At 47.6% G+C, this 24260-nt stretch overlaps 2 protein-coding genes across 9 annotated transcripts in view; one reads left to right on the forward strand and one right to left on the reverse strand.

Moving 5' to 3' along the window:
* The window catches only part of SH3GLB2 (SH3 domain containing GRB2 like, endophilin B2), a 40773-nt gene extending 22766 nt beyond the window's left edge, over window positions 1–18007 (reverse strand). For all 6 annotated transcript variants that reach the window (XM_044993220.1, XM_044993218.1, XM_044993217.1 and 3 more), the window contains exons 1-4: window positions 17857–18007; window positions 3490–3631; window positions 2959–3087; window positions 41–174 (exon numbers count right to left, since the gene is read on the reverse strand). In XM_044993220.1, coding sequence (XP_044849155.1) covers window positions 41–174; window positions 2959–3087; window positions 3490–3631; window positions 17857–17919 — 468 coding nt within the window. In that variant the 5' untranslated portion in view covers window positions 17920–18007. The remainder of the gene's footprint in view (window positions 1–40; window positions 175–2958; window positions 3088–3489; window positions 3632–17856) is intronic.
* A 455-nt stretch (window positions 18008–18462) lies between these two features.
* Window positions 18463–24260, forward strand: part of MIGA2 (mitoguardin 2) — a 31798-nt gene continuing 26000 nt past the window's right edge. The window contains exons 1-3 of one of the 3 annotated variants that reach the window (XM_044993019.1): window positions 18463–18590; window positions 21767–22010; window positions 23955–24165. In XM_044993019.1, the coding sequence (XP_044848954.1) occupies window positions 21915–22010; window positions 23955–24165 (307 nt within the window). In that variant the 5' untranslated portion in view covers window positions 18463–18590; window positions 21767–21914. Of the gene's footprint in view, window positions 18591–18972; window positions 19251–21766; window positions 22011–23954; window positions 24166–24260 lie in introns of those variants that run through there. The other 2 variants (XM_044993022.1, XM_044993020.1) reach the window with 2 other exon arrangements.

Consider the following 24260-nt stretch of genomic DNA (forward strand, 5'->3'; position numbering starts at 1 on the left):
TCTGTGGATCTCAGTCAGCTCACCCCTTCTTCTTACTCACAGTAATAGTTCGCCAGTCCCCTTCCAGGAAGTTGCGCAGAGGATTCAGGAAGTTGATGGAGGCAGAGTGCATGAAATCACGTTCGGCTCCCCCAAGGCGCTTTTGGGTCTCTCCAACTTTGAGTAGGGTCTTCCCTGCAAGTTGCCAGAGCCCAGATGGGAGAGGCATTAGCTTCAGCAGGCATCAGGTTAACACTACGCCTTGGCCTGACCCTAGTCGCCCAGCACATTTAGGTTAGGATGCTCTCACAGTACATTGTTCAGGTGTGTGCATTGTGGATCAGCTGTGCTAGCAGGCACCCAGACCAGGTGGCTATGGCTCACTGACAGCCTAGCCAAGGAGCGGGCAGGACATTCAGTCACTGCTATGCTAACAGTCCACCCTTTGTTTGAAGCCTCTCTCCACCCACTGGCTCTTGCTACAGCTCTGATGTTATCTGCCTGCTGATGCACTTACTCCACTGCAGTCTTTAGTGTCAGACCTGCCCAGGAGCATGTGATGCAGCCCACAATCTTTAGTAAGGGTGTTATGGGACAGATTATTACAGCCCTGGGCGTATTTCATGGATGCACAAAAACAGAGCATCATCAAATTAAGAAGCACCAGAGCAGATAAAACAAGCTGATTGGGGTCTGATCAGGGCAATGCTGGCTAGCTATGGGTATAATTACAATGGCTCTGGATGCAACAGGATGTGCTATGAAGCAAGCTATTGATTTAGAGAGCAATAAAGCTCACTGTGAGAGCTGTGACAAAGCTGAAAGTCAGAAGGGAAAGTCAGTGTTTGATTTCAGAGTCTGCCGCCTAAGCAGCAGTTGGGTCCCTCCAGCAGGCTTAGGGTTCTCTGTTGGCTTTGAGAGACAGAAAGATACGTTATTGTGTGTTTTGACATTAACCTGTCAGGACTTTTGACTAAGGCTACAGGACAGCAAATGCCAAACATATTGAGTTTGAGTCAGTAACCCCCTTCCCCTCCAAAAAAGGCTTTTTAAAAAGGACTGTGCATGGTTCCCTTCATGGTTTGAGGCTTCTTTATGGTTTACAGTTTCAAGCTTTCTAGCCCTCATGGTTGTGAAGAGGTTTTCAATTGTAAACATGAAAATGAACATTCTGTAAAGCCTCTGCTCCTTGAGTCATATGAGGTGGCCACACACAGACTGTGCCAAGTTGATTGGGACAGCTCTAAAGCCAGAAGTCAAGTACTGATATCCACAGCCATTTTGTCATATCCTTATACATTTCACCTTCCAACTACTCACTGCTCAAACACAATAGTGCTATCTGCAGCTACTGCTCCACATTTACTGCATCCTGCCAGGTCATGCCTTGCTAGAGCTGCCAGCTCCAGTAGCTACCCTGGTAAGTCTCCACACTCCCTCTCTGCCCTTTCAGGTAACCATTCAGCTTAAAAAAGTAATATGGGGAAACTCACTGGTTCCCAGCCATTCTCCTCTCTGAAAGAAGTTTGAGGCAGAGCTTGAAATTAGATCTTCCTGCTCCAAAAGGGCAGGCTTGCGCTAAAGGAGACTCCATTAGCAATATAAGGTACATGATACTCAGTTCAGCTATTCCAGTTATGTGGAAGGCAGTGCCACACAGTGGCCTGCTTGCCTCTTTTTTACTAAAAAGATGGGGGGGTGGGGAGTGTCTAAACCCAGCACTAAGGAGATGACATTACTCAAAGCACAAGGTGAAGGGATGGGAGCGTAGGCTGGAGGGAGAGAGACTATAATAAAATTTGAGCTATCAGAATAGATTGCAAGTAGGACTCACTGCAGCTTTAAACGCCATCCTTAAAAAGGGTCTTTAGACACCACCTGTAATCTGCTGCTGCTCCAGGGAGCCACAGCTCATTTCCAGCATATGGAGATCTCTGCTCCAGAGATCGAGCAGATTTACTTAGACTTTGCTCCCAGCATTAAGCCTTATAGAGGGGAACTTGTGCCAATTTGTCTGTGTTTGCCCCATCTGTTAATTGGCTCCCAAGCCCCTGAGCAACAAGAAAGCAACAGATGACCAGATAACTATATGGAGGTGAAGAGAAGAACAAAGGCTGAAGGAAAGTTACAGTTCAGTGGAGCCAAGGAGAATTGAGACATGGCTTGAACCAGTTACTGGTCCTCTCTTCAATTCAGTAGTCTGGTAATTGTCCAATAGAGTCAGACTGGAGATCAAGTTGTTAATACTATGGATAAGGGAAGCAACCCTTTAGGTCACATGACCATTAGGGAAGGGAATGTTACAAACAGATTCACTTGCCCTTCAGATACCTTTGGGCCTGTGTAATAACCATGGCAAAGCTGCTGGAACATGCGTTTAGTTACAAGGTATTCACTCTGGAAAGCTCTCTAATTTCTAGAACCATTGGCTTTTCCTGAGGTTGTGCCACTCATTTCTTATTGCCACTAGCACATTAGCAGATGATCTCACCCAATACTGCTGCTGTAGAAACTTGAACCCAGCTGTGTTTAGGTGGAGGATAGAGAGACTGAAGCTGAAGCAAGAGCTTCTGTGGATAAGAGCTTCCCCCTCCCAATCTAGAAATAAAAGCAGCTGCGCACAACTGTATCACCATCTGAAGTGCTACAGCAAACCCAGCTTATCCACAGTGCATTATATGTTCCAACTTAGTAGCATCCAAAATTCTTCCATATGAGAGTTTCACAGAGAACCTATCAGTGTGACAACATTCCAGTTTGGTTCTTGCTTGCACAAGTGTATTAGATGGTACACAGTGAACACCATAAGCTTTCCCCAGAAGCCTGCCAGTGTTAACTGGCATTGGAAACTAGGAGGCATCAGATCTCATCTCTTTGGTCTGGTTGGGTGAAAAGAGAATTTTAGGAACTCCAGTAGATTTGTAAGGACTGAACCAAGCACATAAGATGGGGCACTGGCAAGTGGGCAATGTGACTCACCATATGGAGTCCCTGGCCCAAAGTCGTTGGCTGCCTCCACCATGTACTGGGCCAGCAGCTCCCCATTGGTGACACGAGATGGCACCTTCCGGTCTAGTTTCTCATAGAGGAATTCTTCCACTCTGACACCTGGAACAAGAGTGCCCCAGGCTGTTACAAACACAAGTAGGGAGAGCAGAGAGGGAGATGCTCCCACCTAGAGCCCTCATGTGACAATAGCCAGTATAGGAGGTCACTATGCTTAGACAGAGGTGTCAGTACAGGGAGAAAAAGAGGGGGTCAGTTCTCATTTCCTGCCCTCTTCAGAATCCACAGGCTACTGAATGCCAGCCAGATACTGACATATTCCTTCTTTCTGCCTACCCCTGGGTATGATGGTTGTGTCTTTGCAAGCACCACCCTCAGATTTCCCCCTGTAGATCCGATTCAGCTGACTTCCCTCGCTGTGGGGAATTTCTATTAACTCCATTGCTGCTGTGCCACAATTAGAGCACCAGCACTGCAAATGCTTGCCACAGAATCAGTGCTTACTAGGGTTTGGCTGCAGCAAGACCTCAGTCTGATGCAAGATCTTCTCAGTCCAGTTCTTGGTGCAGTCTGCCTTGGCCAGAAGGTTTTCAAAATGGGCATCTAGTTCAGTCTTCTCAGCCTGGCCCAGCTTCTCCTCAGTGAACTACAGAAGCAGGGAAGAGAGGGTAGGAAAGACATTAGAAGGTCTGCTCCACTGAAGCCAGGTTGCTAAGCCATTTGAAGAGGTTTTTTGCGAAACCTGTGATTTCTAGCAGGTTAGACATTCCTCTCAAAGGAATGTTCAGCAAACGAGCCCATTAAAATCCTCTCATTACAAATTCTAATGTTTTGTCTGTAGATCTCAAGAACCTTGCAGGTGAGGGCAAGTATCACTGTGTACCTTCAGCATGGGCAGCAAGATAAAGAGTATTGCCATTGCTGAGTGACTGCTGGAAGAGCTAAAAATAGAACCTGGTCTGACCTGCACTCAGGGCTAGCATACCTCCCTTTAGGGAGTTGATTATTAAAATCCAAATTAATTGGAGGCTAGAGTCTAATCAGACTGTTTCACAGTTCAAGCTCTAGATAGTTTGTGCCACAGATGTCACATTCCTTTACGTAGAATTATTAATGCCCTCCAAATTTAGGGCCCACTTAGTTTTCAGCATGGGGAGAAAGTTTTGAGACCCATTCCCAGAGTTTACCAGCCAACCTTCCCAGACGTGGGAACATTCTTACTGAGGTTCTACTGCAAGGAACTGTTGTTTAATGTCTAATTTTATGACCAGGGCACTCACTTGCCATATTCCACATGCTGCTTCAGTGCAGCCTCCCACCCCAGCTCCTTTGCCCATACATAATTCTGAACAGCTAATAAACTCTTCAGGCCAGGGTCCTGGGGAGACCTCTCAGCCTAGAGCGAGGGCGGGGCTGAAGCTATCACAGCCAAGCCATTTTTTCACCCTCCTGACCCAGAACTGCTTGGCCCGGGGGGGGGGGGGGGGGAGAGGAGAGCTGGAAAGGCCCCTGGTGTAACTTAGGCCTCTTTACAATAAGCCTCTCAGAAGGCAGACTTACAATTGCCTACCACAGAGCCTGCACCGGGGAGAATCCTCCCCAGCTGGATACAGAGCTTGTAGGGCCCCCTCAGTGCCACTCAGACAAGGGTCTGAAGAGCCAAGCACTCTTTGGGGGCTAAATTAAACCCTATATTTGCTGGAGATAAAGAAATTTAAGCCATCATCTCTTTATAGGGCTAGATTAAACACAGTGAAGAGGCACCAATGGACTTTAAGTGGCCGCTACTGAACCCTTAAATTCCTCAGGTCTTTAGGGTTCCCCCACCCAAATCAGAAACAAAGATTAAGTGTGCACAGTTGAGGAGCTATTCTCTCCCCATCCTCACCTGCAGGACACATGAGCCCCAGTTTTTAATATACGAGTCTAGAGCGGGGTGGCCAACCGGTGGTTCCAGAGCCACATGCAGCTCTTCAGAAGTTTATGTGGCTCCTTGTATAGGCACAAACTCCTGGGCTGGCAGTACAGGCGCCAACTTTCCAATGTGCTGGGGGGGGGGGGTGCTCACTGCTCAACCCCTGGCTCTGCCACAGGCCCTGTCCCCACTCCACCCCTTCCTGGGCCTGCAGTGCCCTTGCTCCTCCCTGCCACAGAGGTGTGGGGAGGGAGAGGGAGGCACTGATCAATGGGGCTGCCAGTGGGCACAAGATGCTGGGGGGAGAAGACACTGCACTGATGGGGGCTGACATATTACTGTGGCTCTTTGGCAATGTACATTGGTAAGTTCTGGCTCCTTCTCAGGCTCAGGTTGGCCATCCCTAGTCTAGAGGTAAGCAAGTTCTGATAACTCCTTACTCTCTCTATTCCATTCCCAGCTCTTTGCCTCCATTTTCCTTTTTACCCACTTCTTGCTGCCTATATAAAATAGTAATATTAAAGCACTTCACGAAGGTAGCTAAAGTCCTATAGAAGTGTTATAGGACAAAAAGGAAGCCAGGTAACACTCACTGTCAACAGGTTTGGCACAAACATTTTGCCTAGTGTTCTATTGGTTTAATGCACCACTCAAATAATCCCAGCTCTTTCCTCCTGAATTTATTCTGATACAAAGTTGCATCACAGCTTCATCAAACAAGCCCCCAAAAGGCTTGTCTGCAAGATTTTAACATGCACTGATGGAAACTAGTTTTTATTAGCTCTAGAAAGGCCTATAAAACAGCTGGGTGATGGTAAAGAATGGTTCAAGAGACCATCCTCTTGCTGCATTCCCTTGAGACTTAATCCTTTTATAAACTTGTAATGCTTTACATACATATCCACACCAGTATTGAGAACTATGAACCCCTGTTGCTGGCCCTCTAATCACTTTCTATGCTATCAGAACCCGCTAGTGTTATTGAAACATTGCAAATACCTGGTACAATCACATGACGAGATTAAGGACACAATCTTTTGAGTACAATGACAGGCCTGCCTGATCCTCCCTCTTCTACCACCCCTTCATGGATAGTACTACATGGGGCCATACAGCCCCTCTATAGGGGAATGCTGGTATATACAGGGATGCTAGGGTTACTTCTGAAAGTCTTTAGAGCAAGCCCCACTCCGCTGCAGTAGGGAGAAGTACTGAATGTGGGCACAGCTAGAGCCATTTCAGTACACTGCTTGGAATAAAGTGATAAATAGCAAAGCAGAATGGGCACATGATGTGGGAACGCTGGTAGAAAAGCCTTTTGGCGTCCTGTTACCAGCCATGTGCAAATGTTAGATGCCAGAGATACGTAAAGCCCACAGCAGGGCTGTTTACACAATGACCTGTTATGTCTGGATCATGCTAGATTTAAAGAACTATTTGCTGAAGTTGTCATGTGTTGTAAGATTTGTTGAATCACTGGAACAATTAAGCTACCCCCTCCAAATCAGCATGGGCAGAAAAGCAAGCAGAGTTTGGGGCAGGGGAAAAAAATCTGAGGGATGGGGGACAGTTTCAGCACATCTATCACTTGCACTGCCTCCTACCAAGGCAGGCTAGTACCGTTTAGACTAGGGTTAAGGCTTCCAGCTCTAGAAATCTTGGGGGTCATTTGTAGCAATCATAGTTACAAGGTTTTAAGACAGAATTGTGATCCCAGGTGGCTGGCATTTTAAGCACCTACAACAGTGCTCAGGGATTTTTATATTATCTGAGTTTGAGAATGAAGTACCTAGTACTTCCACGGCTCTTTACATCCACAGATCTCAAAGTACTTTATGAAAGTAGGCAAGCACACAGAGGGGGAGAACTAGATACAGAAAGATTAAGTGTCTTTCCCAGAGCCATGTAGGGAATCAGTGGCAGAGCTGGGGGAACTGTGTTTAGTCCCAACTCCTGGTTTGGTGCCATAACCACTGAATCATGCTGTCTCCCCTTTGAGAGGCCAACAGGAAGATGGGAAATAGTACTTAGAGCCAGAGCATTATTGCATTAAATCATGTCTCTTATTTTCAAAAATAAAAGCAGTCAAACAGAAGCAAAAACTCTGCACTATTTCTCTGGCAAATCTTTGTGTGACAGGGCATATAAACCCCACACCAGTTGCCATAGGTTAACAGGAGCCTGATCCCAATTACAGTGAGCACTGGGTGGCACCTGGAAGGGTGTCAGGAATAACTGGTGATCAAGCCAAGCTGGGTCTTCATAATAGGGCCATGGGAAGGCAGGCCAGGGAGGAGACTCAGGTGAGGTACCTAGGTGCTTCCTCTCTTAGGCTAAAGAGACAGAAGCCTGAGGGCCTGAAACTGGGAGTCAGACTAGAGGGGCCTGAGCCAGAAGGCAGTGCTCTGCAGTAAAAGCAAGCAAGAATTTTGCAGGCATTAGCTTGAGCCTCAGCAAGAAGCCCTGAGGAAGGAGTGTATGGAACCTGGAAAGGAAGCCTGGGACCTGATAGAGGCAGGGAACATTGGGGGTGGGCAGCTAAGAGATAAAGGCTACAGGAGATGGTGATTCTCACTGCAGTAGGCCTGAAAGACAGTTTAATAGGGAAATGAGACAGAAGGTTCCAAGACAATGGGAGGCATGGGGTTCTCACCACAGTGAGCCCAAGACAAGGTTTGATCAAATGCTGGGAGTTGACTGGGACTAGGAGTACTGGAGGTGGGATTTCTTTGAGTGGTATCTGTTGAAGATCCTGGGTGAAGACTTGGAAATCTTGGTAAACCCCAGGAAGAAGCTGAAGGGACTGGAACTTTGGGTATTGTTGTGGACTTGGAAGGGGTGGGAACAAAATGTGACTGTCAGGAGGGCCAAGTCATACAAGGCAGGCTGCCCCAGGGCCAGAGTGACTGTTGGTAGGGGGTGCTAGACAGGAGAGCTGCCACACCATGTCCAGCCTCAAGCACAAAGGAGTTCACCCTTCCACATGTTGACTAAGCTAATTTTTCCTGCTGGTGGCAGCAGAATCCGTATCATCTGCATTTAGATGGTCTTAGCGACATTATCTTAGCTAGAGTCACCAGCTAAGTCTACACTGGGGGTGTCAACTTAAGATATGCAACTTCCGGCATATCTTAGGTCAATTTACCTGGCCGTGAGGACAGCAGCGAGTCGACCGCTGCCACTCCCCCGTCGACGCCGCTTGCGCCTCTCGCCACGGTGGAGTTCCGGAGTGGACGGCAGAGCGATCGGGGATCGATTTTTATCGCATCAACACTAGACACGATAAATTGATACACGATAGATCGATCACTACCTGCCGATCCGGTGGGTAGTGTAGATGTACCCACTGTAACAGCAAACTAGGGCTCCCCAGATATTTGGCTCTAGGATATCAGCACTCCTTATTTATTAGAACTTTTAGAGAGCAGAACACTGGGGAATCTTTGGCACTCCCCTGCTGAGGCACTCCTCCCTTCCAACAGGAGAATTTCTTATCCCAAATTTAAGAACCTGAATGTGAAGAGTCTCAATCCCCCTCTCATTCCCAGAAGGGCTCCAGATATCTTCTATTTCCAAAACAGTCTCTGCTTATTCCACAATCTAGAAACTCCTGCCAAGCATCTGCATGAAGTCCCAAAAATTGGGACTGTCCCTATAAAATTGGGACATCTGGTCACCCTAGCTCAGGTGCTACTTCCTTAAGTAAACATAACTGCTCCCCAGTCTGCTCCATTTGACAGTTTGGTAGCTGGACTGCTCATGACCCCATACCACACAATAGCTGCTGAGTCTTAACACCAAGTCCTTCAACTCATGCATGCAGAGAAAGTTGAACCACCTATTGCTGTGACTTGCAGTCATCATTCTCGTGTGCTAGATGACTGTTGCAAACCCAGGCTACAGAAGGAGGGAGAAGGGCAGCTGGGGAATCTGACAGAGCCTGTGACTCACAGATATGTAAAAAAAGTGAACTTTCAGACTTCCCTGAGCATTGCAATGCACAGTAGCAAGTTCAGAGGCAATGCACGATTCGTCACTAAGTGGATGAAAAGGCATCCAAGAAGCTGTAGTTCACATATAGCAGTAATGGCTACTTTAATTTGCCTATTCTTGGCTCTGCTAGTTGTGTCCCATTTCCCCCCCTTCCCATCCAAACCTCATGTTTCTCTTCAGGTCCCTCAAGATGCAAGTTACACCAGCTGAGACTTCATTACACTGATGGGGCCAGATTCAGAGCTGGCATATACACTAGTGTAGCATGTCACCTGGGAGAATGGAGGAAGGCACAAGTTACACTTACTTGATTCTGAACACCTTAGAATTGCACTTTCCCCAGAAATCTGAACCTTGCTTTGGGGCCTGTTGCTATCCAAAGCATCTCCTATGTGAGACTCTACTTCTAGAAGACCCAGAATAAACAGCATCTAGAAGCAGCTGTGCCAGTATCCTATGACTGCTACACAAAATCAGTGGGGAAGAAAACAGCACAGATGTCATTACCTACAATGGAGCAGAAGGCCTTTTTCCCCCCTGCCCTGTCGCTGCTCCCTAAGGATGCGAGGTCTAGGGATAACCCACAACTCCTGAAGTACAGCTGCTAGGTCCCTCTATATCCATTTACTGGAACCTGATTGTCAGAAATTGGTCCCAGCCCTAAAATAATTCAACTTTACCTCCTGGGAGTCAGTGTGCACCACACACTGCCAACTGGTACATAAGGATCAGCTGATTCCAGATTTTTCCTTTTCCTGTCCCCCAGGAGGATGCTCATGCACCTCTGACCCAGTTAAGTATGTGGCTTGTTTTTGTGCAGGGCAGCCAACATGGTAATGAATAATGCAGTGCAGTCTTTCACTGAATGCTACTCTCACTCGACCAGGGAAGGAGAGTCATGCTGCATTCCAGGGCCTCAATAATTCATTGAGGGGTTGGGTTTCCTCTTGGAGGCTTGGGTGATCAGCAGGAATAGTCTGTGCATTGTTAGTGCCTATCCTGACAGAAGGACTGAGAGACAGCTGATGGGACCCCTCAATTGGGGAAAGCCTGAATGAACACTGTGGGTTAGGAAGAGGGGCGAGCAATCAAACCCCAGGGGACAGAAATTGCAGCTTGCTAGAATCCCCATCAATTCTTGTGGGAGAGAAAGGAGATGCTATATTTGCAGCATTGGAGGAAGTCCTTTCAGTGCTCAGGAGTAATGTATTAGACCATGTCCTAGAGACAGAGGTTCTGTCCACAGCCCTCATGGCTCAGGTAGCAAGACAATCACCTGTGGTCAAGGGTGGGTTTTAAGTGGTATGTACCATTTTCTTTGGTCAAGCAATTTAGTGTCTAAAAACTTCCCAAGGTGCGTCAGTGGCACATACTAATGTGGGGCAGGTATAGCTCAGGCAGTCATACATTGGCTTATGCAAGGCCCCAACATTTACAGCTTCAGCTGAGGAAGTTACAATCCCTTGGAAAGCCACATTGCCAAGCGTCTGTAGATGATTTCTGCCCTTTCCTCCTTAACATGGTGCTCATGAGACAACATCCTGTTGTACAACACTCAAGGAGGGCAGGCCCACGTGAGAATAGGGAAGATGGACTGAGATGTAAGGCAGAGTTAAGGTCAATGTAGGAATCTTAAATTTAGATTTCTTTACTTGTAGTGTTTAATTTTTACTAAGATGTCCTGTTAAGTGATATTCCCCCACGTTAAATCTTAAAAAAAAAAAAAAAAAAAAAAGAAGCAGCAGATTAGAGGCCTTTGAAACAGAAAATTCTGTCTTCTCCAAGCTACCAGCAAGTAGAACATGTAACAAGGCTATATCTTGGAGATCCTGCCAGTGGGTTTTACATAATGCCTGTGTCATTGCAGCCCTTGGCTGCTATGGCTTCTGCTATTTCAGAGACCACCCACAGAGGATTAATAAAGTTTGACACCTAAAGAAACTAATCTAGGTAAGCTTCATCCAACCTAGGCAGTTCTAGTAAGGAAGCTTAACACTGCTCTCCCTCTCTGGAGCACCACTTTGAGGGGGAGAAAAAAAAAAAAGCTATTGTAGCTCACAATATGCCCTCAAAATGAGACCCAAGCCCAGTTTGCATTAGGCTCCATACATAGCCTTCTCAGCCCACCATGGTAATTCAGGGCAACCAGGAGTCAAAGCAGAAGAATGGGATCCAAACAAAGTTCTTGTGTTGAAGTGATATGAAAGCCATTAACACTAGGATAGTCTTGCAGATGCTGGTACAGTGTTAAAGCCATTTTAAAACCCCCCTTTAATTCTTTTAATCTAATTGGGCACACCTTACCTATACTTGCTACCTTCAGAAGGACCATTTGTGTTAGAACAAAATAGACAGATTAAGAGGCTGACCAAGTTGCAAAAAAAAACAGTAGCTGTACATTGTAAGATCTACTTGATCCTGCTTAAAAGACTGTCCATTGAAAGCAGCAAAGAATCCTTTGACCATCCATTGAAAGTCCTTCCTATACTTTATTTCTCCATGTCATTGATCTTGGAAATGGGGATGTCCTTTTTAAAAGGAAAATGAAAAAAGAATTGAGGCTCACACATCTGGCTGCTAGTATTAGTTGTATTACTGAGGGTTATAGTGTCTCAGAGTTTATGGGTTAATGATGCACATTACGCATTATTTGAACTTTAACAGATAAGTTTCCATACATATAAAGTAGTAAAACCAGGCACATCTGCCCAAGTAATTATTTCTAGAAACCCCAGAAGACTCCAAAGTGTGTTCTATTTGTGCATAAGCATAGAGAAACAGCCACATTTGCTACCCTGGCAGAAAGACTAACACCAGCCACTTGTCTGTTTTGATGTTCAGAGCAGTCCCTTTTTAATATTTTAGATTCCCATTTCTATGGCAACAGAGCCCACTTACAGATCAGTCCAGGGCCTCACCATCCCTGAGAACCAGCATATCTATTATTCTGATCAAAGGAAAACTAACAGAATGAACTGTTTGAAGACTGTTGTCAGCAAGCTGTGCCAGAGAGCATGACCTGCTGCAAGGCTGCCTATCTCCCACATCCAAAGCATCCTCCAGAATCCCAATGCACTGCATCCAGTCTCTGGACCAGAAAAAGCTCAGGCTAGTCCATGAAGCTCAGGTGGTGGCAATTGTGGTGCTGTACCACAGTCCATGCTGTGCTCCAGCTCCACGTACAGTGAGGCCAGTGCACTACTGGGAGGTGTTGCACTGTTAGGGCCCTCCAAAATCAGCAGCAGAACTGTTAGCACTGGAGTTTAGCCATAAGTACTGCTAGCAAGGTTATGGGAGTGGCATGCTCAGGAATTTTATTTTAAGGGGGGGGGGGTAGGAAGACAGATGTGATCCAAATGGTTTTGCCTATAACATATGGTGCATTGGACCCATTATGTGACTAGTCCTTTCCCAGTCAGTCTACCCCCCCCACACACACCCTGCAATTTATGGAGCAGAGCAACACTTGACTACACTGCAGTGTTGTTTTATTGTTTCTCAAACTGAAGTCTTTTACCTATTACATAATCAACATAGCTTACTGGTCTGCACTCCAACAGAGTAAGATCTCACCTGTGGGACTTAGCTTTTCTGGACTATATAGTCAAGCTAATGAAGGGGGGGCAGGCATACGGGACTCCCTCACAGCAGGGGAAGGCAGCTGCTACAGAGAGCTCCTGAGCCATTCAAGAAAGGAACCCCATTGCTAGCAGCTGCTTTCACCTGCAAGCCTTCCACTAGTCTTGTTCAGCCTCCTACTCCAGGGGAAGGTCAGCAGGGCAGGTCACTCTCCCTAGCTGCTGTGCTGAAACTCAGATCTATTTGCTGCCTCCTGCTCTGTCTTTCTAAAGGGCAAGAGTATAACAGTCAAATTAGGGCCACTGAACATTGCCTTATAGAAGGAAGAGACTCACCCAAGATGTGATGGAAAACAAGATGCCAAGGAGGGGACTAATTGTCATGTAAAATTTACCTTTTCTGCCAAGATGCTGCACAACCTCAGCACCGCTGTAGCCATCTCTGCTTGAACCTGACGCCATTGGCCCCAGCTACTGCACTGGCAAATTTACAAGCCCTCCTTGCTTCAGAGCACAAGGCGAACAACTTCACCTATGAGCAGGGGTCAATGGAGTTCAGGGACCTGTTGTAGCAGACTATGAGAGTTCAGTGGAAGTTTGTCACACCCCTGGTTGAGCTCAGCTGATTTTGTCTGTTATGAGGCCAGACTTTTTCCACAAGACTCAATACACAAAGTTGAAGGGGGCATCGGGTGGTTGTATTTGACGCAGGTTCAGATAGGAATTGTTTTCACATTATGGACACAATCAAGGGGTAGCCACCCTTACAGTGGAATGTTAATAAGTTCCTTTCACACATTCTCGTAGGGGATGGAGATTCTATGGGAACAGGAGTTAAAACTCTGCTGTCTGGCTTAGACATTCATTCTCAGCCAGACAGCCTGTAACATGAGTGATAGCTGAGTGCATAATGGCCAGTCCATTTACCTCTCAGCTACTGCATTTCCAGAAACTTCATTTTGTTAAGTGCCTTGGGCAGCAGGAAGCAACACTGAGTGCTTTATAAAACTGAGTTCTAGTCTAGCCAACTCAGAGTCCCTTCCCCGGGAAGTTTGCTGTGCTGGAGAAAGGCAGCTGCAGACCTGCTCTCCCTCCCACTCCCTCAACCACAACAAAAACAGCAGACACCCAGAAAAATCACATGCTACCTCCTCTAGCAACCATTTACCTCTTTGTGGGTGTATATATCTGCTTGTCTGGCACCATGATGCAGGAGTCTATGCTGTGACTAGCTTTTTCCATCCAAATACCAGGGCTCTACTAGGACACAACCCAAAGTTGGACTAAATCTCACTGGTACATTTCAGGGGGAGGGTTTTTCCATTATCACTATTCAACTCACCCTATCTTCTCCCACCTACCAAAAACCCACAAAGTCACTCCTCTGGTACCAATTGCCTTATGCTGCTTTGTTTCTTTTAATTATGCCTGTAATGAATGATGTGAATATTCATATGCAAGATATTAAGTGGGTGTAGTAGCCAAGAGAAGCTATTTATAAACTCCTCTCTGCACTAAAATCACTGATGGAAAGAGCTGCTGATCCCTAGGCTGGCTCCTTCCTACACCTTGTACAAGTCTTTGATAAATGATCTTTAGAAGGCCTTCCAAATCTAAACATGCCACCTCTTTGCAGCATTTCTCCTTTCCTTCTGTTACTACGATCATTTGTATGAGAACAGGATTGTTAAACTTGCCATCTGCTCCTTATTCTGTACCTGAATTAACTATTTGTCTTCTCACTGCATTGGACTCAAAGCCATAATAGGCATGTTTACAATAGACTAGCTTCTTGAAGAGCCTGCATTCTTCTGTTGACTTGAAGAGCTCTTTGTAAGCTCAAAATCTCATCATCTCTCTCACAAACATAAGTTGGTCCAATAAAAGATTGGACTTCACCAACCTTGACTTATATCCTGGGTCCAACTCAACTACACCACTGCATGCAATCTCCTGTTGAAACAGACAAGTACACAACATACCTCCCCCCCACCCCACTAAAAGATAAAGCAAGCCCAGGTCCTACATCAGAACTGTGTTAAGTTTCAGTTCCTGTTAAGCCAGCTTAAAACAGAACAGAAAGTTCCACAGACCCCTTCTTGAAGGCTATAGCTAGCAGATGGGAAGCAACAAGCTTCAAGTAATTGAGCTGAAGCTAGCAGGGCCGGCTCCAGGCCCCAACACGCCAAGCGCATGCTTGGGGCAGCATGCCGTGGGGGGCACTCTGCCGGTCGCCGGGAGGGCGGCAGGCGGCTCCGGTGGACCTCCCGCAGGCATCCCTGCGGAAGGTCCGCTGGTCCCGCGGCTCCAGTGGAGCATCCGCAGGCATGCCTACGGGAGGTCCACCAGAGCCGCAGGACCAACGGACCCTCCACAGGGACGCCTGCGGGAGGTCCACCGGAGCCGCGGGACCAGCGACCGGCAAAGCGCCCCCCGCGGCGTGCCGCCATGCTTGGGGCGGCGAAATTGCTAGATCCGCCCCTGGAAGCTAGTCAAGAAGAATGTAGTCTTACCACCTACTACATTGACTGAGGCTACACAACTGGCCACCCTTATAGGAGCAGATTTTGTTCAACTAAGGACCACTCTGGAAACATGCCAGGAGGCAAATACTAAAGCTCGTTTGCCAAAGCTGGGCCATGTTTCAGTCAGTTACCCCAGCATTCAGTGCTCACTCAAATCAAGCAGAATCACTGCATGCCACACCCCTTCTACAGCTGTAGGAAGGGAAGTCGGACAGTTTCTGAGCTCCCAGCAGGGTACTTCCAGGCATCTGCTATTTGACCTTGTTAGATCATCTCTCATACATCATGACCGATCTAGTGTGACTCCAAGAGCAGGGATCACATCTCTACTTCAGACAACCTTGCTTTGCTTTAGAACTGCTCTCCAAGAATCTGGGGCAAAACCCAGCCATTTTACCACATGTATGGGTACAGTTAAGATGGTCATTGCAGAGCTAAAGCTTCTCCTTAAGAGAGTTATGATCTAACCAACATTGCACTACAGCACCTCAAGCTACTGTTAGTCATCCTTCTCCCTTCGACGCCTCCTCTCTTGCTCGGCTACCCCTTTTCAAGCCACTTCTATTTAAAATGTGATGTCTCTGGGATATAGTCTTTATGAAGTGCCTTGCACATTTCCAGGTACTGCATGGACAATAGGACTTTGTCTTACTAAATTGTTAAATAAGGCAGCAGTCTGCTGCCTCCCAAACTACCAAAGGGTATGTAGTTTACTTAAGTCCTTCTTTCTCAACACTCCCAGTTTGTTCACCACCATTTGAGACACTGCCCAAAGCTTGGTATTTCTGAATAAGGTATATGTGTAAGGTACGGTAATAATTGGAGATATACCAATCTCCTAGAACTGGAAGGGACCTTGAAAGGTAATCAAGTCCAGCCCCCTGCCTTCACTAGCAGGACCAATTTTTGCCCCAGATCCCTAAGTGGCCCCCTCAAGGATTGAACTCACAACCCTGGGTTTAGCAGGCCAGTGCTCAAACCACTGAGCTATCCCTCCCCCCAAGGGAGTGGAGTTACAATTCAGATACAGAGTACAAGAAACCACAGAGAAACTTAACACCAGCTTCGTCGCTGATCATAAGCCCCACTTTACAGTCTCTTAATTGCACTGTTCGTCACTTACTTCTCCTTTCTATAGGGCCTGCCATGGAAGACTCAAGATGTTTTACAAGCATTATAGGGCTTTGGTGCATCTGCACCGATGTTGAGTTTTGAGTAACCCCATTTCAAGAATGGAACACAGAGGTAAGATAACAGTTTGAAAAAACAGCAACAAAGTGATGAGTGGACTAACTTAGCAGGAAGTATCAAGCAAGCAATTCTGTGGTAGAGAAAGGAATAGGAACTCAAATCTCATCCATATGATCTAGCATTAACCAGTTTCCTGTCCGCTGACCTGAGACACACCACCATATAAAGGAGGGTGACAGCTTTTAGGAGTTTTGTTCAAGCAGCTCTTACTCTGGGGCAGGGGAAATTCTTCTTGCCTGTTTGAAGCAGACACCACAGTCCAGCCATCATTCACATGCAGGGGCTCAAAGAAACTTTACAATAGAACAGTCACTAGAAATGCTACACTGAAGTTACCCTCCCTATTTCTCATTACAATCCTAGCCCTATTTTGCTGGCAAGCAAGGGAAGTAAGAGAGGGACCCTCATCAGGGATAGAAGAGGATTTGTCTAGTTCACACTTGACCTAGAAGTGTGTAGATTGGAATGTTAGTGCCTACCACATAGGTAGCTTCCCCAACAGGTGTTCTCAGTTATTCCAATACTCCCACTGACAAAAGGGCAGGGTCACTTCCTTTTGATGCACCACCAAAATGTCTTAGATGAACATTATATATGCTAGTCGGTGGTGGAGGCTAACAGGAAAAGTCTCCCCTACAAAAATCCTAATCATAATCCAGGATACCTACTAAAATGATGGAGGCACAGTCTTCCCCCAGAGCCATAGGAATAAAGGACAATGTTCATAGTCCCGATGCTTAAACAGGAGGATGTTGGGTTTGTGTGTCCCCTACTTCACTCCACTCCTACCCCAGGATTTCTAGTTATGGGTCTTGCTAAGAGCAGGGTCATTCTACATGCCAGGCATGGGGAGTGAGAAGCCCATTGTCATCTCTCTACATACTCCCAGGCTAGGCTGCAGCAGCAGGCCCAAGCAGCATAATGGGCTCACATCTCTCAGGAGCAGAATCCCCTGGGGCACAAGGGTAATGAGAGAACCTACTTGAGACACAAACAGCTCCCCGGCTGCAGAGTGCAGCCAGCAGTGCAGCCATAACCCAGAGACGAGCCCCCGCAGCGCTCCACCTTCTGGCCGGGTGACTCCCCCCAAAGGTTCAGCCTCACACTCGCCCTCTCTGGGAGCCAGTTCCACACACAACACGGGTTCAAGCCGGAGGTCGGGCCGCTGGAGCCCGACGCAAGGCAGCTGGTTTCAGGGGACTACGCCGCATCAGGCTGCCAAGCTGGGGGGGGCGCATCTCTCCACCCCCACCCTAGAGGAGTCCCCGCTTGGAGGGGGTGAGGCCTGAGGCGATACAGAGCAGCGGGGCTCTCCCCGCCTTCACCCCCTCACGGACCAGCCAGGCGCCCCAGGACTTAAGACGCCTCTTTCCCACGAGGCGGGGACCCGCCGCCGGACTGCGGAGCCTGCGGTGGCGGACCGCGAAGGGGGCGAAACGCCCAAGGCGCCGCCAGAGCGTTGGGGGGGGGAAGAAGCCAGAAGCCCTGAAACCGCCTCTTCTAGAGACACCCCCCCCCCGGCCCGGGGAGGCGCAGTTGTAGCCGCCGGAGGGACCCCCCCAGGGAGAAGCAGCCGCCCCCCCCCCCGTCCCGCGCGCCCGCCGCGCACCTGCACGGCCCGGCTGAAGAAGACCCCCGCGTCCGAGGCCAGTTTCTTCATGTTGAAATCCATCCACCCGCGCGCGCGCCCTGCCTGCCGAAGCCCGGCTCCCAACCGCTCCAGCTACAGCCCCTCAGCGCGCAGGGGAGACTAGCGCAGAGCCGAGTCAGCCCGCGGCGCGGCGCGCCCGCCCCTTTATAGGGCCCATCGGCGCCCTCTGGCATCCTCCCGGCTGCCTCTTAAAGGGGAACGCACCCGGCGCGCCTCCCCCTGCGGGGCGGCCTCGCTGTTGTCCTGTCTGCCGTGGCAGCTTCGTGCAGGCCCAGGCCTAGGCCCATGGATGCAGCGCCGGAGTCCTATAGGGCGGCTGTGTGGGCCCTGAGCTCTGGGGTAAATAAGGAACCTCAGGTCCCCGAGGGTGCCGCTAGCCGCCGCTGCCGCTTTAAGAGAAGCCCCTCCCTTTCCTTCTCAGCCTGCCAATCACAGTCAATCAACACTGACATGTATGCCCTCCTCCCCTCCCACGGGGAAGACTGCTCTTTGCTCTTCAACCGCACTCTCCGCTGTCGTCACCGCCTGGCCAGGGGAGCCAGATGATTGGTCCGCCCAGGAGCAGCCCGCTGTTCTGATTGGCTGGCAGCGGGCGGCCTTCTACGCGTTCCTCCCTCTGGTGGCAGTCAGGCTAGGCTGCGGCGCGCAGGGGAAGGAGACGCTGCCCTTCCGAAGCCATGGGCAGTGCCTGGGTGAGAACGGCTCAGCCAGGGCTGCGGGCTCCCCCTGTTGGGGGTGGTAGCGCCCGGGGTGCCGGGGGATGCGGACTCTTCCATTCGCGCGGGGGAGGAGGGGAGAGGGTTATTGTCTCTTTGCTGTAGGGGGGATTCGATGGGGCCAGGGGCAATAGGGGCTGGCTGGGTTCGCGCAGCCCCCCAGCACCTCTCGGCCCCGCGACCCGGGTTTATGCCCCCCCCGCCGCATGGGGCTGGGGGCTGGCCAGCGGGGGTGCGCCCTGGGCGCGGGGCTGTGCCGCGCTGGGGTTTAGCATGGAGCAGCCGCAGAGGTGGCTGCCTTGTCCCGGCTTCGGTGGGGGTTGTGCCGCTGCAGAAGCGGTGGGAAGGAAGGTTTAGACTCTGGGGGAGGTGGGCATGCTGATTCTGGGGCTGGAAGGAAGTAGCCAGCAAGGCGGCTTCCTAGCACTGGGGTTTTACTTTGGAGCAGTGTCTGTGCAACACTGCAAGCTGGGAGGGGGCAGCAGCAGGATTGGGTTCCCCTAGTGGGGTTCATAACAGAGCAGTGAGGGAGATGCCCCCCCCTTCTAGAGTTTATGGGAGTTTGTGCTGGGGAAGGAAGCATCTACGTAATGGCTCATGAGAGAGTAGCCAAGGAGGTTACTGAACCATGCTCAGGTTTGTATTAGAGCACCTCAGGCAATATCAGAATGGGTTTCTGGGGTACGTTATCTAACTGTATCCTTGAAAATAGTTTGCTTTGCATCCATTTTAAATTTATGCTTTATAAATAACTGAACTTGGCATGCCACAATGAATTTCTCATTTCGATTAATCACCTTACATTATTACAGTAGTAACAAATCAGACCTTAAAACAAAGTAATTCCAAAATCCTCAGTTTTCTCAAAAGGCATATTCATTGCCTTAAGCTTACAGCCCAGGAGGGATGGACAGAGTATACTGCATTCTTTGTTAACTTATGACATTCCAGTAGAGTTCTAGACAAAAGAAAATACGTAACTGCCCTATACATTGTTGCTTTTGCTTTCCCTGCTGATATAATTGAAGCAATATGTGTTGCTATTGCCTGTGTTACCAGCCTCCAGAGTTGGGTATCAGATAATTTTTTAAAGTTTGAAAATAGTAAGAGAGTTTTTGGCTGTTGGTCTCATTACATGCTGTTGCCCCTTAGGCAGTTGTTACAATTGTGATCCAGTTATTATTTTTCATTGCTGCTATCAGTATTTTTGGTGTTCTTTTCTATCTAATTCTGCCATTTGAAGGTCACATTGTGCTGTTCCAAACAGATTTTCCTTTTACAGTCCGAGTAACACCACTGCGCTTCGGCTTGTGCTCTCTGAGGCAATGCAGAGAAGGCAATTCACGCTTTGATAACTTGCAGGCTGGATTGCTGTAATCCATCACTCCGTGGATTAGCAGATGCATGTACTGAAGTCCTGCATGTATTCAAATTCTCAAGTTGTTTTCTCGATCTATATATTGACTAAATTTTTTATTTAATACAAAATTGTTCTGTTGCCATGGAAAAAATGGCTATCTGTTTGGACCTGTGTATTCTAGACCCTTCCTACTTCTCACTTTCATCTGCATTTAAAAGCTCTACTTATGCATAACTAAGCTTCCAGTCTGATCAGCTGCATCCTGGAGGCTCTAAGATGTTATGTCTAGGTCATTGAACTTGGTTACTATGGGCTAGGAATTGTTTTACTGAACTGGTTTAAAACATGGCAAGTTTGGCTTGTCAGTGAGACGGGGGCCAAACAATGGACTAACCAGATTTAAAGAACATGCTTTAGTCAAGGTACAGACCAAGGCTATAATATTTAACATGTTTTGGTTATACATGCTGGCTGAACAATGCTTGTTCAAAGCTAGTTTGTCCACAACTGTATTTAAGCATAGCCTAAATGTGGCCGTGGTTGAACTGGCGGGTGGTTGGGCCCTGTGGATGTAGCCAAAAAGTGTTACAATTATATTCTATTAAAAATAAACAAACCTGTTGTAGCTTAGTTCTGTGCCTGAGCTAAAGCAGTTTTGTTTCAGTCCGGTTGTAATGTGACTTGGCTGCTGTGCACATTGGCCAGCAAAACTGTATTTAAACCAATTGACCCTGAACTACTATTGTAGTAAGATGAGGCCCTGAAACATAAACTCTTGTGTCAGAGGCCCACTCTGAGGCCTGAAGCCTGAACCAAAGTACTTCCAGGCATTGCTAAGCAAAAGCTGGGCTGTGAGGCAAAGGCAGGCCCCACTCACAGAAGTTGGCAAGAAGAGGGTTGCTAGAAGCAGGTGCATCCACACATAAGTGCTAATTAGAGGAACTTGTGCCAAGATGGCATCAGAACACTCCACAGAGATAACGAGGAACAGGCAGGTGCATCTTAAAGACAAGTCAGAAGGACAACATGATGGATAGATTTGTTTGAACCAACATGTAATGGGAGAAGCAGCACCCTAATGAGTAAAGGGGCTGCTCCTCAATACGTCAGGAGGGATGAGTAAACTGTTCTGCACTTGTATAAGAATAGGTCTGGAAGTGCACATCGTCGTCCAGCCTAGGGGGCAGTGGAGTGTCCCGCCACTGAGTGAGCTGTGTCCATTGCCGGGGCACATATTTGTAGTATGTCCTGTAGAATCTATAGGAAACTATTACTGTGCTTCGTTTGACAATAAACCTGTCCGGGTGCCATCGTACCTTACTAGAGTCTGTGGTCTTTGGGGGTTCTCTCGGGGTCTGCGGTGTCAGCTATCTGCGCAGAGCTGGGGCAGCACACAGAGGGAACACGCACACAGCCGACTGTTATCGTCATCGAACAAGAGCAGAGCACCACACCGGTAGCTACTGACAACAACTATAAAAGCCATTCGGCTGACATACTTCCTTATCCCTCGTAGATTGGGCCATTGATCTAGTCTAAAAATCTTTGGGGTTCCAAGCTCCAGAGCTACTTAGGTTGGGAATTCTCATCCTTGTTTAGTTTGAGAGGCAGACATTACTGTTTGTAAGAATAAGCTTAATATCTCTTTTCTGTGGTTTATCCCATTATAGTCGTCTTGCTGTTTTAAATGGATTGTAATGTGCCTTCAGATGCATTGTACAAAAATTTCTTTATCAGAGGAGATTGTACTGTTCTTGCTACTATTTACCATATTTTTTCCTGTTCCTTGCAGAGAGAAAATTCACAGTTGGAGACCTATTCTGGAATCCCGAGGCACATTTTGAAACAAAGTTGGATTTCTTTGTGAACTCTCTGAGCAGTTCCCATAAGTGTCCTTCCCACCCGCTGACTCCTGTGGGTATTCTGAGCCTCATTCAGACATGGCCTTTCAGAGAACGGAGGGAATGTCCATCATCCAGGCCTTGGCAATGACAGTGGCAGAAATCCCTGTGTTTCTTTACACGACATTTGGGCAGGTAAAAAAAAGAAGACACAGCTGGATTTTCTGCAGAGTTATTTGGAGTTTTCTTTTACAGGGCTGTCTGCAGCAGTTGTTTTGGAGGGTGCTGAAGAGAAATAACAGAGTGATGCTGGGGCAAGAGAAAGGGAGACTTTAACGGTTGCTATGGAGTGATTGCACTTGTTTGAGGGACTGTGGAAGGAATCGGGAGTAGAGGCTTTTTACAAGAGGTCAGGTGTCATCTGGGGAGGTTTGGGGAGCATCCTGCAGATGAGAGGGAAGGAGGGACACTTGTTGGGGAAGCTTTGATGGTGGGTTTGGCAGTGGGGAGGGGGGCGTTGAGAGGGAGGCTGGTCCAGTGGCTAAGGCCATAATCTAGGACTTGGGAGATCTGGGTTCAATTCTCTGTTCTACCACAAACTTCCTGCATAACCCTAGACAAGTCATTTAGCCTCTCTGTGTCTCAGTTTGTCATCTGTAAAATGGGGATAATAGCACTTCCCTATCTCACAGGGGTGTTGTGAGGATAAGTGCATTAAAGATTGTGAGGCACTCAGCTACTGCAGTGATGGGGGCCACATAAGTATCGAACAAAGAGAGGAATTTAGCTGTGAAGTAGGGAAGGGTTGCAGGCAAGTATGGTTAGATGCTGAGGAAAAGAATGGGCACTATACAGAAACTGCTCTGTAGAGAACATTTGGTGTATATTGCTCTGTGTTCCAAGAGACAGAGTTTTTGTGGAAACAACATATCTTGTTAATTTGTTGGGCTGATCATAATTGTACTGAATTTTCAAAATTCTACCACGTTTTGGCCAAGTAGAAACTGAAATTTTAGTCCCAAGTGTAACAGCTAGTTTTATAAACATCTGAAAAAGTGGGGGTTGTAATTTATGGAGGTGACACTGTCGTAACTCCAAAATAGCTAATGCTGCGTGCTATTCACCCCACTTTTCTCTGTATCCAGCAGAACCTTTGGGTCATCTTTAGTTTAGAGACACTCAGGTATAGTTTTTGTTTTTGTTAAACATGATTATCATAAATGGAAAAATATACTAATGCAACAGTAGGGATAAGACTAACTGCCCCCAAATCAGGAAATTCAGAGTTGAGGTTAATAACAGTAACTGTCTCGCATATAAGTATTACAGTAAGTGCTTTCCTAATAATAAATGTACTGCTATTTTGCATTTATTTAAGATCTTATTGTGAAGACTTCCATTGACTACATTGGGCTTTAGATCAGGCCCTAAATGGCCCAAACCTAACTCACCTCCCAGCTGCCTAGGGCTTCCTGGACATGCCATCTACCACCTCTCAGTCCTCAGAACGGTGTCTCTGGTACCACTGCCTGGAAAATGATGGAACTATTCATAACGCTGTAGTGGGACGTTTATATCATCCCCTCCACTCCCCATCCCTCTTTAGGTGGATGTAAAACAATTTGTAGCATTTGTAGTGTAACTTATATGTGCTGGGATGAAATCTAGTCCCCAGTGAAGTCAATGGGAGTTTTTGCTATAGACTTCAGTGGAGCCAGGATTTCACTTCTGGTTGTTAGTCTGGACCTACAATCTTTTGAGCAGGATCACTGAGGCAAACTCCTTTTCTTGTGAAAAGTGCCATGGGATCTTTAATGTCCACATAGAGAAGGCAGCCCCTGAGGTTTCAAGCTCTCATCTGAAATGATTATACAGAGAGAACTGCATGGAAATCATACAGGACTCTAATTCTATCTGCAGTCTGTCAAATAAGATATTCTGTCCTGAACAGTTTAGCATTGCTGGGCACTATTGAACAGTTACTGTGTTCTACCCCATGGACGTCTACTTTTCACTGGTGGGTAAATCAGTGCCTGTAAAACACCTTTTGGTCCTAGCTGTCCTGGATAAAACTGCTATACAAATGGGTGGTGCAGGTGGTGTTACATTGTTGCTCTCTTATATCTCTTGTGTTTAAAGTCTGTCTTCTCTCAGCTGAGACTCTCCCCAGGCCTGAGGAAGGTGCTGTTTGCTACAGCTCTTGGGACAGTTGCCTTAGCTCTGGCCGCACACCAGCTGAAGCGGCGTCGACGTCGAAAGAGACAGATCACCCCAGAAAAGTGTGGCATTAAGCCTGGAGGAGTCCCTGCCCCCTCTTTACCAACCAAGAAGGTCCCTTTGGTGAGAAAAGGTTGGTATTGCAAAAGCAGATGCTGGGGGGGAATGCAACGTAATGTTAAAGGAACCTTTGTATAAGCAATATTGGCTGGGAGGAGAAAAATATAG

This window comes from Mauremys mutica, chromosome 18 (genome assembly GCF_020497125.1).
Source record: "Mauremys mutica isolate MM-2020 ecotype Southern chromosome 18, ASM2049712v1, whole genome shotgun sequence".
NCBI classification, from domain to species: Eukaryota; Metazoa; Chordata; order Testudines; family Geoemydidae; genus Mauremys; species Mauremys mutica.